At 32.7% G+C, this 13,715-nt stretch overlaps 2 protein-coding genes across 4 annotated transcripts in view; both read left to right on the forward strand.

The window, feature by feature from the left end:
* Positions 1-5,228, forward strand: part of LOC143071527 (mitotic checkpoint protein BUB3-like) — a 30,224-nt gene extending 24,996 nt beyond the window's left edge. For all 3 annotated transcript variants that reach the window (XM_076245891.1, XM_076245890.1, XM_076245892.1), the window contains exon 7: positions 3,599-5,228. In XM_076245891.1, coding sequence (XP_076102006.1) covers positions 3,599-3,758 — 160 coding nt within the window. In that variant the 3' untranslated portion in view covers positions 3,759-5,228. The remainder of the gene's footprint in view (positions 1-3,598) is intronic.
* A 3,832-nt stretch (positions 5,229-9,060) lies between these two features.
* Positions 9,061-13,279, forward strand: LOC143071528 (M-phase inducer phosphatase 1-A-like). The gene is made up of 7 exons (XM_076245894.1): positions 9,061-9,181; positions 10,104-10,220; positions 10,434-10,583; positions 10,910-11,008; positions 11,397-11,518; positions 11,838-11,949; positions 12,696-13,279. The coding sequence occupies exons 1-7, from the start codon at positions 9,089-9,091 to the stop codon at positions 12,828-12,830; spliced, it is 828 nt and encodes a 275-aa protein (XP_076102009.1). The 5' UTR covers positions 9,061-9,088; the 3' UTR covers positions 12,831-13,279.
* Positions 13,280-13,715: the final 436 nt, after the last annotated feature.

Here is a 13,715-nt window from a genome sequence, read left to right on the forward strand (position 1 = left end):
TTCAGCCTGTTTATGTTTTGTTTTACAGATATCCTACCAGTATTACCTCCCTTATGTTCACCTTGTTTATGTTTATTTTTACAGGTATCCTACCAGTATTACCTCCCTTATGTTCAGCCTGTTTATGTTTTGTTTTACAGATATCCTACCAGTATTACCTCCCTTATGTTCAGCCTGTTTATGTTTTGTTTTACAGGTATCCTACCAGTATTACCTCCCTTATGTTCAGCTTGTTTATGTTTAGTTTTACAGATATCCTACCAGTATTACCTCCCTTATGTTCAGCCTGATTATGTTTTGTTTTACAGATATCCTACCAGTATTACCTCCCTTATGTTCAGCCTGTTTATGTTTTGTTTTACAGATATCCTACCAGTATTACCTCCCTTATGTTCACCTTGTTTATGTTTATTTTTACAGATATCCTACCAGTATAACCTCATTACCTCCCTTATGTTCAGCCTGTTTATGTTTTGTTTTACAGATATCCTACCAGTATTACCTCTTTATGTTCAGCTTGTTTATGTTTTGTTTTACATATATCCTACCAGTATTACCTCCCTTATGTTCAGCCTGATTATGTTTTGTTTTACAGATATCCTACCAGTATTACCTCATTACCTCCCTTATGTTCAGCCTGATTATGTTTTGTTTTACAGATATCCTACCAGTATTACCTCCCTTATGTTCAGCCTGTTTATGTTTAGTTTTACAGATATCCTACCAGTATTACCTCCCTTATGTTCACCTTGTTTATGTTTTGTTTTACAGATATCCTACCAGTATTACCTCCCTTATGTTCAGCTTGTTTATGTTTTGTTTTACAGATATCCTACCAGTATTACCTCCCTTATGTTCAGCCTGTTTATGTTTTGTTTTACAGATATCCTACCAGTATTACCTCCCTTATGTTCAGCCTGTTTATGTTTTGTTTTAGGGTGCTATAAACAGTTTCGTACTAAAAACTAGGGGTTATTCCCCATCTAAAAATAACCATGGAGGAAAACCCCTGTTTATTTACTTACTTGGTGAAAAAGTATCATGTTTTTTGTATTTGATTGTAAAAATTAGTTAATTAGCTTTCAATTAAAACAGGTTGAATGATTGAAATAATTTTAAAAATTCTTTAAATAAACATGTTTCGAGGGGAGACAACACTGTAAACAGTCTGTTTTTTTAGCAGTGAAAATTGAAAACTTATTTGCAGCCACTGTAGCTCTTTTCGGAGCAGGAAACCGTACCCTGAAACAAGATTTTTTTGAAAGGCCAGGTAAAAACCTACAAAATTCATACAGTTTTGATTATGAAAAATGTGCATGGATCATGTCTTCATGGGTGTGCACTTGACCTGATTTCAAGTTTTTTATGTTAAAATTATACCTATTTTCCTCCATGTTCCTTGGATGAAATTTTTATAATATATTAAAAGTACACATTATTTTTATTTCATTATAATTTAGAGAACATTCTGATTCCAGTGATATCTAGTTTTATACAAGTATCCTTATTAATCAGTCCACCAGTAAGGGTCACATATGCATGGTCCCTCAAAACATGACGTCATAGAAAAAAACTGTTGATTGCACCCTTAAAGGGACAAACATAAAATATAATGATGTTTTAGCAAAGAAATGTGTTAGCAAATGTAGTAAAATTATTTTGAAAAATATTATATGACATGTATACATTAATTTAAAAGCATCAGTTTGGTACATTTGATGCAAATATTACAGATTTGTACATAGCAACCAGAAATAAGAAAACCAGACTCTGTGCGATTATTGAAGTTTTTCGTCTTTTTGCGACGTCATGATATTTTTATTCAATCTCTCACATATTTGAAACTAAAAGTTGCACATGAAAAGTGTAGATTTTTTTCTACTTTGACCTTTACTACTGATCAGAGTAACATACATTTTTATTCATTATATTGTATATATATTTGTATATTTGGTACTTTTTATAGTCAAAAAGGTACAAGTGCCATTCCTAAGAAAAACACCATTTCAATATTTTTTCTCAACTCAGCCTTATCTTAGTTCATATAATACTAGGTACAAAATATGCTTTAAGTACCTTTATTCATGCTTATTTCATAGTTTTTATTCTATTTATTCAAAAGAAACCCTGTTTTATGATTTATTTTCTTTGTAAAACTGATGAAAAAGGAATAGAGGAAATGTTTGGAATTTGCCAGTTAAACTGTTTGCCACTGGCCAAAATGCCATTACTAAGCGACATAAAAAAAAGAGCTGTAGTTTCACTATTTGTGGTCACAATCCTTAAAGTAAGACATCATTTTAAACGGTATAGTGTACAGATTTAGAAAAGCTGAGAAATTTTAATTTGTCGCATACAAAGTTTTGCCTTAAGGGTGCTATAAACAGTTTCGTACTAAAAACTAGGGGTTATTCCCCGTCTAAAAATAACCATGGAGCAAAACCCCTGTTTATTTACTTACTTGGTGAAAAAGTATCATGTTTTTTGTATTTGATTGTAAAAATTAGTTAATTAGCTTTCAATTAAAACAGGTTGAATGATTGAAATAATTTTAAAAATTCTTTAAATAAACATATTTCAAGGGGAGACAACACTGTAAACAGTCTGTTTTTTTAGCAGTGAAAATTGAAAACTTATTTGCAGCCACTGTAGCTCTTTTCGGAGCAGGAAACCGTACCCTGAAACAAGATTTTTTTGAAAGGCCAGGTAAAAACCTACAAAATTCATACAGTTTTGATTATGAAAAATGTGCATGGATCATGTCTTCATGGGTGTGCACTTGACCTGATTTCAAGTTTTTTATGTTAAAATTATACCTATTTTCCCCCATGTTCCTTGGATGAAATTTTTATAATATATTAAAAGTACACATTATTTTTATTTCATTATAATTTCGAGAACATTCTGATTCCAGTGATATCTAGTTTTATACAAGTATCCTTATTAATCAGTCCACCAGTAAGGGTCACATATGCATGGTCCCTCAAAACATGACGTCATAGTAAAAACTGTTGATTGCACCCTTACAGATATCCTACCAGTATTACCTCATTACCTCCCTTATGTTCACCTTGTTTATGTTTAGTTTTACAGATATCCTACCAGTATTACCTCCCTTATGTTCAGCCTATTTATGTTTTGTTTTACAGATATCCTACCAGTATTACCTCTTTATGTTCAGCTTGTTTATGTTTTGTTTTACAGATATCCTACCAGTATTACCTCCCTTATGTTCAGCCTGATTATGTTTATGTTTTACAGATATCCTACCAGTATTACCTCCCTTATATTCAGCCTGTTTATGTTTTGTTTTACAGATATCCTACCAGTATTACCTCCCTTATGTTCAGCCTGTTTATGTTTTGTTTTACAGATATCCTACCAGTATTACCTCCCTTATGATCACCTTGTTTATGTTTAGTTTTACAGATATCCTACCAGTATTACCTCCCTTATGTTCAGCCTGTTTATGTTTTGTTTTACAGATATCCTACCAGTATTACCTCCCTTATGTTCAGTCTGTTTATGTTTTGTTTTACAGATATCCTACCAGTATTACCTCCCTTATGTTCAGCCTGATTATGTTTATGTTTTACAGATATCCTACCAGTATTGCCTCCCTTATGTTCAGCCATGACGGATCAGTTCTTGCGATTGCCTCTTCGTACATGCATGAAACAGATGATGCTGTGGATATTCCTCAGGACTCTATATATATCAGGAATGTCAGTGATCAGGAAACTAAACCAAAAGCTTGAACACCTTTATTTAATGTTTTTATCAGATTCAAGAAACAATACAGTACTCTGGATTCATTCAGTTTTCATTGGTATTCATTTTTCGTGGATTGTGGAAAACATTTTGTGTGGATATTTGATTTTTGTGGTTTTGCCAATCACTGCATAAAGAGCCTGAGGGAAATTTGTTGATCATTGTACATTTGTACATTTGAAATCATGTTTTACCTGTATCACAAAACCCATGTAAAATGGTATCCAACGAATGATAATGAATCCACATTCCACAGTACAGTCTTTTTATTGGTACATTTAATGGTCTCTAAATGAAGACTGACTTGTTAATACATGTATTTATAAGAAAAACATGAAATAGAATTGTTCAGAAATGTGCATTTTGTCATACTACAAGTATAACATTTTATCTCATTACAAATTGCATTCAATGTCAAATTGAACTGTGTATATACATTTGTACATTGATGTAACATATGCATATTATCTTTCATTTTATTTAAAAAATTTAAATGTTTTTATTATTGCACCATGATGGGTTTCACAAAAATAAAAACTCAAATTTTAATTTTGATATCATTATTTGTACGGAGATGTATTTTCTGAAGCTAAAGCTATTTTCTTGTTCCCCTATACTTAAAAGCTTAGCTTTACGTAGTCACTGATATCAACAAATTACCCATTTTGGTGTACCCAATGATCATGTTTAAGTTAGAAAATGTAAATTTATGATTTGATTTCCATGTCATTCTCACTAGGTGTCCATATCTTTTTGATTTCAAATCTTAAAGTATGTTAAGCATATTTCAATTTTGAATTTTGTATAGTTGTTATTTTTTATATAAGCTATCTCTCTATGATTGGAAGCTCTCTCAATTCTTCAAATCAACTATTATCACAGGGATTATTCCCCTCGGAAATATAAGTCATTGTAAATTCCATTGTTAATGCTATCAATCTTGATTTATTCTATGGTTTTTGTGAGTCTTTGATCAAAGGTTGCTTTGAGCAATGGCTTTGGCAAGTTTGAAACTGTCTTAAATTGATTCCATTCAGAATTATATGAGTTCAAGTTGTCTTGAAAAAAGAGATCATCATTAATCTGTTTCTCCATAGTGTTCAATGCTTAGTTGATACCCCATGCAGTACTTGTAAGTTATGCCAAAATACTTTTAAAATACTTTCTATATAACTATATATAAGCCAAAATCATTCAAAATTCATGACTCCCATTCTTTCAGTGAAACTTTCTTTTAAAATTAGTAAAGGGAAATCACAGATAGTTAGATAAGTGATTTCACTGACACACATTGACACTACTTTAAAGAAGAGATTTCCTTAAATAGTCTTGTTCATACACTGCCCACATACTTTCTGTCTGAAAGGGTCAAGAGCATATAGTGGTGCACATGTCAACAGAAAGATAGAAAACCACTGGACCAAATAGATTTTAATAAATAAATGAATGAAATGTTATTTTGAATTGAAGTTTCATTCCCTTACTTTTCCAGAGACATTGCCTTCAATTTTACAAAATATTGTAACAATTGATAAAACTAATCAACCAAATGAGAAGAAATTTGTATTTCTTATTGACCTTTTCGTCACATTCAGGTAACAGAATGCAAAACAAATGTATACTTATCTGACAATTGAAGCAAATGTGTTCACTTATTGAAAACAATGGATTTATCTTCATCCTGAACACTTAAACCAGATTATTTAAAAGCCAAAGATTTATAAGAACCCAAAAACAGACGAAGAACTTTATGGCTGAAAAGATGTCAAATCCACCTACAGTCATATTTGCCAACATGTCTAAATTTTTCAAAGGAAGAACAGATGGACAAACTACAATGCACATGGATTTAAGAGTTTTTGTATTGACAAAAGTCATCTGACCATGGTATGGATATACAGATGTGTAGGGTATACATCAATGAGACAGTAACCCAATTTAATAAAAAGGCACTATCAAAGATTTGCCATTAGAACTCTTTGAAATACATTTGGTGTATTACTATGTGTTTGATACATCAAAAGAATATGCAATACAAATCTGTACATGAAGGTCAGTTTCAACTACAGTGAAATAGATCACAAAGTCAATAATAAAACAAAACCATAATCAAAATTATATTGTGTCTGGCAGGCGCGTAGCTCCCTATACGCCAACACGCAGTTGCGTGCACATCGGTTCGGCATGCAAAAAAAAATATTGCAAAATTAAAAAATTACAAATCAAATTTTAAAGGAAACACACATGTTGTCACTTTTTTAATTTATGAAATGTCATTAAATAACGGCATTTGGTTTCAGAATAGAAGTTTTATTGAAGATCATGCATGACGAAATCGGACAGTGTAACTTGTATCTTTTGTTATACGCAGTCTAACACATGTAGTTTCGGAGTACATTTACAGAGTACGGTTTATCTGTTTGGAATGAGATGTATCAATCGGCCTGAGATTTATCAGAACCCTTCGATATCGTTGAAATTATGCCATGGCGATGTGTTCGACGGACTAACAGAGCAACTCGTCCTGCAAACACGCCAAAACAGTATTGGAAAGTCTCATTATATTTTGCGTTTATAGACCATATGAAAATCGAATGCCTATGATAATGGAACTGGAGAGTGGAGTCGCGTCTGGTATTATCAGAAAATCGCTTCTTTGTGTCGTATCTTCTTCCTCCTGTTGTAGGAAATATAACAAACGAACAAATCTCAACATTGTCAGAGACATACGAAACTGACCTGGTATGTAATTTTGACGAATTCAATTGGGAGGTCGCTCGATGGCGAACACGTACACTGGTTTATAACATCTCGCGAGTGCTACCGTGGAGATCTATGTACTACGTCTGTTTAAATCAAATGTACGATCACCAATGAACAATGACAGGTTATCATCGCTAGCATTACTGCATATGCATCGGGATAGTGTGAATATTGCCGACAAATAAATAGAGAAGTTCGTTTCGGCCTAGAGCAGATTTTTGACAATTTCGAGTAAATTCTGTATTAGAAAAATGTGTAGTTTATGTTTTCAATTAACCATGATTTACTCTATTCAGCAGCTTTATAAATAGTTTTACATTCATAAATTGTTTATAAGTTCTATCTACATGAAGCTATCAACTGTCCTATGACCGAAAACCGAAAAAAAAACATTTTCCTGCATAAAAGGTCCCCAAAAATTTTTCGCCTAGCTCCTCTCGGCGGTAGTTGCTTGCACATCGTTTCTTTCTAGCTACGCCCCTGTCTGGGAACAGTTAACCTAACAGTCAATATATACACGTTCCTGATTGTATCCACCCTGCCCCCCTAATTATTGAAAGTGTCAACATACTGATATGAAATCTGCCATCCAAAATTATCTAATATTGGTGGCTTTATTAAAAAGAAGATTACAAACAACAATGCCATTACTCTCGGTCTTCTTCCCACGTATCAAGTAGCTTTACGTTTAATTCTTTTGTAAGCAGAACTTGGATTAAGTTGCTTCCATTGAATTACTGAGAAACAACTACTGCATGCACATTGGTGTAAAATGGGACTTGAATAACTTGCATTAGCGGTGGGGTGGGCCATTTAACCCTTTGATCTACTGCAGGTACCTAGAATGAAGTTGGGTTGGGCTTGAATAAATTGTACTGACGTAGGAGGCTATCAGCGGTTGGGAAAACAACTCAACTTTTAGAAAAAGTTCCTTTCACTTTCAGAAGGTTTGCTTATCCCTTAAGAACTAGAGACAACTACTGCATGTACCTGAATGTGTAAAGGGGGATTGAATACCTTGTATCGCAACCTGCTTTCTCCGTTAAATTCAGATGACTCAAGGAAAAATAAGAAAAACTCTTTTTGAGTAAATATCACAGAAATGATCTTTGGAGTACCAAGATTCATGGAGATAAAACAGTTGTACACACATTTGAAGAGGAAAAACAGCTCTCCCCAATTGCCATTTAAATAACAATGGCGATTATAGCAATGCCAGATGGGCATATTAAAGAGAGGCAAAAAATACCAAAGGGACATTCAAATTCCTAGAAAATACCGTTTCGATTCCCAACATCACCGAAGAGACATTAATTGTCGAAATCCGGATATGTACAAATTTTTGTACCTTATCTTTGTGGTATACCATCTTTTTTGCATTTATTGTTTTCAGTTGGAAATTGAATTTATTATTAAGATCAATTTTGTTACATCTGGTGATCCGTTTATTTGGCAAGGGCCATGGCAGTCAGCAGGGGTTAAGAATATCTGTTGTTAGACCTGCAAATTCGTTAAAAAATAGAAGATGTGGTGCGAAGTTAACGAGAAAACTCCCAAAAGAGACCAAATGACGTATGATCTAGCAACTTTTGGTCATCTTTCGGCCTTCAACAATTGGAAAAACAATACTAGTCTATATAGCGAGTTATAACAGTCCCGAATTAGCAAATGCAACACAACTTAAACGACAAATCCTAATTTTCAAAACAATCAACGAAAAACAAGTGTGATATACAATAAAATCTTTAAAATGGTAAATTTAGTGATACTATTCCTACATTATATTACAGTCAGTGTTGAATAACAACCTTCACTTTTATATTCACTATTAAAATAATTCCACATTAACCGCTTCTTACCGTTCTTAACTAAAATGGAAAGTTTGTTTCAATGTTAACTCTTTGATTTGATTATTTCTGTAATATGCATTTTTATTTAAAGCCCTATAGACATATAAGACACGTTTATGATAATTGTAATTACATTTAAAAAAGATTCAAAACAATGAAAACGATTATGCTGATGTGCTGTTTGGTGTCAAATCTTACAAAATGGCTGTTGGCTGAATATAAGCAATGACGATCCGAGTGTGTCACAGCTAAAAGCAGTTTACACGTCTGCTCACTCGGCTCGTGCACTCTGTAAACTGTTTGTGGCTCAAGGTGTTATGATAAGGCAAAAAACTTGTAAAAAGGTGAGAAAAATTGTTCAAAGGTGAGAAATTGATAATTGGTCCGTTATTATTGGACATTTCTTTTAGAATGCTTATATATATAGATAAAAACTCAAACTTCTTCAAATTTATTAAAATTTGATTTGCCAAATAGATGGTAAGGCATATATAGTTTTCTATTTATGTTAACTTATTCTTATATTGATACACGTGTATAAGTTTTTTTCGTATTTTAACAAGTTTAGATATCGCTGCAATTATTTGTTTCCAATGTTCTTCTGCATGTAAATTATCTACCACATGTTTTTTATTGGACCCTATCAAAACCATTATACCTGCTTTCTACTTTTCAGCATTCACGGCAATTCCTATGAAAGAAATATGTCTGTTTTATGTGAATTACCCAGTCGAACAATGGATTATGAAGAAGATGATATAACAGATTTAATCTCTCCATCTGACTATCTTCAAAAGGTAAGGTGGTAAACTGGCGCATACTCAAACGAAACACAACTGTTAACAGACTTTCTCAGTTCTGTTTAGATTTTTTTTCTATTATAAAAATTGGAATAACTCCAAAATTTCCTTTCCTCGATAACTTTGCATACCTACCTGAAAAAGTTAAATTTCGATGCAACCCAAGAATTTTGGCTTGTTAAGAAAATATTTATTATTTGCTTAACCATACATAAATTTATTTGTAGTTTCGATACATGTAAGATTATCGGTTATTTGAATTAACTTATTCTAAAAGGTTATCAATCTTTATAAGAACATGTTTGTGAAGTTAGGGCCAATGATCTCTGCATATTGTTTTTATCGCTTCTAACATTGTTTTTGTTATCAATTCATTAAAACATAAACTTATGGTTTTAACATCCTGTCAATACTTTATTTGGAATTGGGCAGTGACATGTTTTCCTAGAATGTTCATGACGTCTCTATACAAAATCAATCGGACGTGTACAAATTGATATTTTGTCTTCGAAACATGATTTATTTCATTTGCTTTCAACTAGCTTTCAGTTTAACTGCGAGTACTCTCAGATCAGTACTTTGTATCTTTAGTGTGTTGTTAGTTGTTATGGGCTTGGTATCGATCTGATGACTCAAACTCTTTTCGCCTGATTTTTTTGTAAGTGCTTATGTTGTGATGTTGCACTTCCGACCCAGCTTAGGTTGAGGGTCGCGCATCTTCAAACATGTCTAACCCAGTCATATTCTGTATGTGCATATCCCAAGGGATTCATTATGTGTCGAATAATATTAAAAAAAAATAGACGTCAACTCTGATGACTGACAAGGTTGAGAATCTAATTATTCTAGTTTCTATTTTATCATTATGTCCACTGACTGCTTCACTGCAAACCCATCATGTATATACATCATTTTTCAGGACAAGAATGTCAGTTATAACAGAAAAACAAAACGAACGTCGTTAATGTCATTAGATCTGGGTAGTCCTTCACGACTTCATCCTGTCAAAAGATTTAAACAATCTTTGTCGTTCGGGGTATGTAAACACCTTTTTAAGCTAGTGCTATTGCTCCCATTTGTCTCTATGTACAAAGTTGTATAAAAATTGCTAAGATATTTAAAAAAAAAACTCCTTTTATCATCAATATTTACTCCTTTAATATTCGTGTTTGTCTATGATTATTATTTTCTTCTTCATATTCCTGCATTTTAATAAATTTTACTTATTATAGTGTTCATTTTTTTTCAGGATATGATTTGTGATCCGATTATTGAATCGAAAGTTGTTGTTAATGACATATCAGGCGACAATTATATGATAGGAGACGGGAGTCGAAGGTATGCCCTTCCTACAATGACGGGGACAAACCCTGACCTAAAGACTATCTCACATGATACTGTAAGTTTGAGAAAATTCAACCCAGCTAAAACTTCCTATTGTGACAAAGAGTTTCAGTGATGTTCGTTACGAACTAGAATGAAATATTTGCCACTGTACGATGAGAAAACACAAATCAATCAATCAATCTCAGTGATATTTCTTTCAACTATTCTATATTTATCAATCTTTCCAGGTTTGCTAGACAGGCCATTGCATTTTTAAAACTTGACATTGCAGACAATAAAAACGGCAGAGTTTTCTGTATAGACATATCTATATTGTACACACGTCAATTCTTTTGTAGAACGTGTTAAAGCCCTTATATCTCAATACTTTTTTTTCAGATGTCAAGCGTTATAAATGGTAGTTATGATGAAGTTTTATCCAGTTATCGTATCATTGACTGCAGATACCCCTATGAATATGAAGGTGGTCATATCAAGGTCAGTACAAGGATATCCATGTATAGCATTCTCGGCCTCACTGTATCATAAAGCAGTGCGATTTAAATATAAAGGTTAATGGTACATCATATGTGGACAAGTTTTTTTTATTTTTATTTTATGCAATTGGAAATATCCCTGCACCAAAATGTCGGTATATATGAACATTTTTTGCATGAGATAGAAAAAAAAAGACAACGGTAATAGGATAGAAAAAAAAAATAATATTGAAATGAGGCATGAAGAACTACTACTTCCAATTGCAATGATTATTTCGGTTGTAACTATGTTTGTCTCAGTAAACAAATATCAGTAAAGAGTATTCTATACAAAGGAAATATATAGTGAAGTACATTAGGAACTGAATTTGTTTCTTTTTTCTTTGTAGAATGCAGAAAACATTTATGCCAAAAATGGAATAATAGAATTCCTTGAAGATAATTGTTGCGTTACGAAAAGGCAGGTGCTCATTTTTCATTGCGAATTTTCGTCCGAAAGAGGACCAAAGCTGTAAGTCAACACTGTATAATTAAACCTTAAAATTGTCATACGTAACTGAAATCATGTACTAGTATACGTCGTGTAAATCTTTAAGAATTTTTTGTTTCAATTTTCACTTCTTGTTTTCTAATTATTCTTCTTTGCGTAATATCATTTACAGGTTCACTTCGAACAAGAAATTAAAGTTTAAATATGCTAAATGAATCGTTTTCGATCAATTGTAAACTTTCAATTCTAAAGTAAAACTTTGTCTTAAATATTCACGAAAATGTTTCAACTTTGTCAAAGCTATGAAAATACTACTACAGTAATATTTCTTCTTCAACAGTTGCCGATTTCTCCGTAGTAAAGACCGTCAACGAAATAGTTACCCTCTCCTAACCTTTCCTGAAATGTACATTTTAGAGGGCGGCTACAAACAGTTTTACCAGAACCATAAGGTAATAATCAGATTTTATCTACGTGCAACATATGAATCGTATTTAAATAATTTTCATTATTATTAGGGGCGGATTCAGCCATTTTTAAAAGGGGGTTTCTAATCCAGGATAAAAAGGAGGTCCAACCATATGTCCTCATTCAAATTCATTGATCTCATTGGTCGTCATAAAGGGGAATTCCAACCTCCGGAACCCCTCCTCTCCTAATTATTGTCACACAATATGCTTTCGTTACTCTTTGTTATTGTTTTTTTTATAATCTCTTGCACGTTAAAGACACCCTTATAGATTTCGAAAAAGAGCAGGCTAATGCCGCTTCAAGGCAGCACTTGCACACAAAGTGGAAAAGGATTAATATAAGTTGCAAAACTTGTTTCCCTATCCACTATAAATAAATAAGTTTGAATTAACTATTATATTTTAGTTCAATCTGTCATTTTGTCTCAGTATATTGTATGATTAAACTGGGTTAAATTCAAGAACAGAACATGCAATATCAATATGTGTTTAAGACATTTTGTCAATTTATATACTAGTAAACGTAAATATCGTTTTTTAAAGTGCTTTTCTAAGTCACTCATGCCACTGTTGTCCTACTAGTGCATTTTGCGAATGATAGTAAGCAGTCTAAAATACACTCAGTTACTACTCAAGTTTAAACTGAGATTAAATACTTTGAAATGAGTACGATTGATGCCATGATGGCACTTCTGTTAGTATGAGCTACATTTTTTGGAATGTTTCAGGAACTATGTGAACCAGTTGACTATGTTCCCATGCTACATAAAGACCATGTGGATGACATCAAACGATTTCGTTCTAAATCTAAATCTTGGACTGCTGGAGAGAAAAAGAGAATACCTTTCTGTCTGTATTCCTGATGTCAGAACCTTACAACAAAGTAATCCAAAAGTTCGCTCACCTGAACTTCAAACCAAATGAAAGCATTGCCACTAAAGTTCGCTCAACTGAACCACAAACCGAATAAAGCATACAGTGCGACAAACCAGTGATCCAAAAGTTCGTTCACCTGAACTTTTAACCAAATGATAGCAGTACTAGTGCCACTAATTAGTGATTGGTCATTATCACCATATTCATCTGCTATCAAATATGATGGTGTATTCTTCAGTAAGCGTGTTATAAGAATGCAAAATTCAGCTTCTCAAGTTAAAGATATATCTAGGGAACAAGAAATTTATGACACGAATCGCCAGTTCTGAGGTTGCTGAAAAAACTGTCTATAAAAAAACCTTTTAAAGACAAAAAAACGAGCTCATTTAATAGAATGACAACACAGTTATGAAGCAAAAGTTGTGACCTCGGACTTTTATATGATAATTTCATACAGTTCTTCTATCATGAAATCAGATATGTTTCTTTTTTTCATTTTTCATGCTCAAGTAAACTTTATCATGTTTTATTATATAAATAACGAAATTTCGAGAAAAAATTGTTTTCAAATCTCTTTCACAGCCGTAAACTTTTCACAATACTAGTATTTCATTTATGCTAAAAATTACATTTAAAAAAAAAATAATGTATTAAAATATCCAATTCAACAAAGATCAATGTAATGCTGATTATTAACTGCAGAGGGGTTTCAAACGGAAGATCTGTATTGCAAATTTAAGAAATGTACATACTATACAGCTTGCAGTGGACTAAACATACTCTTATTATGATAAGTTCCCTGGCCATCTTGATCATGAGTTGTGTGTTCCATATGCAATTGCCAGACACGTAAGATTAAAATAAAAGATCAA

Source organism: Mytilus galloprovincialis, chromosome 4 (assembly GCF_965363235.1).
Source record: "Mytilus galloprovincialis chromosome 4, xbMytGall1.hap1.1, whole genome shotgun sequence".
Taxonomy (NCBI): Eukaryota; Metazoa; Mollusca; class Bivalvia; order Mytilida; family Mytilidae; genus Mytilus; species Mytilus galloprovincialis.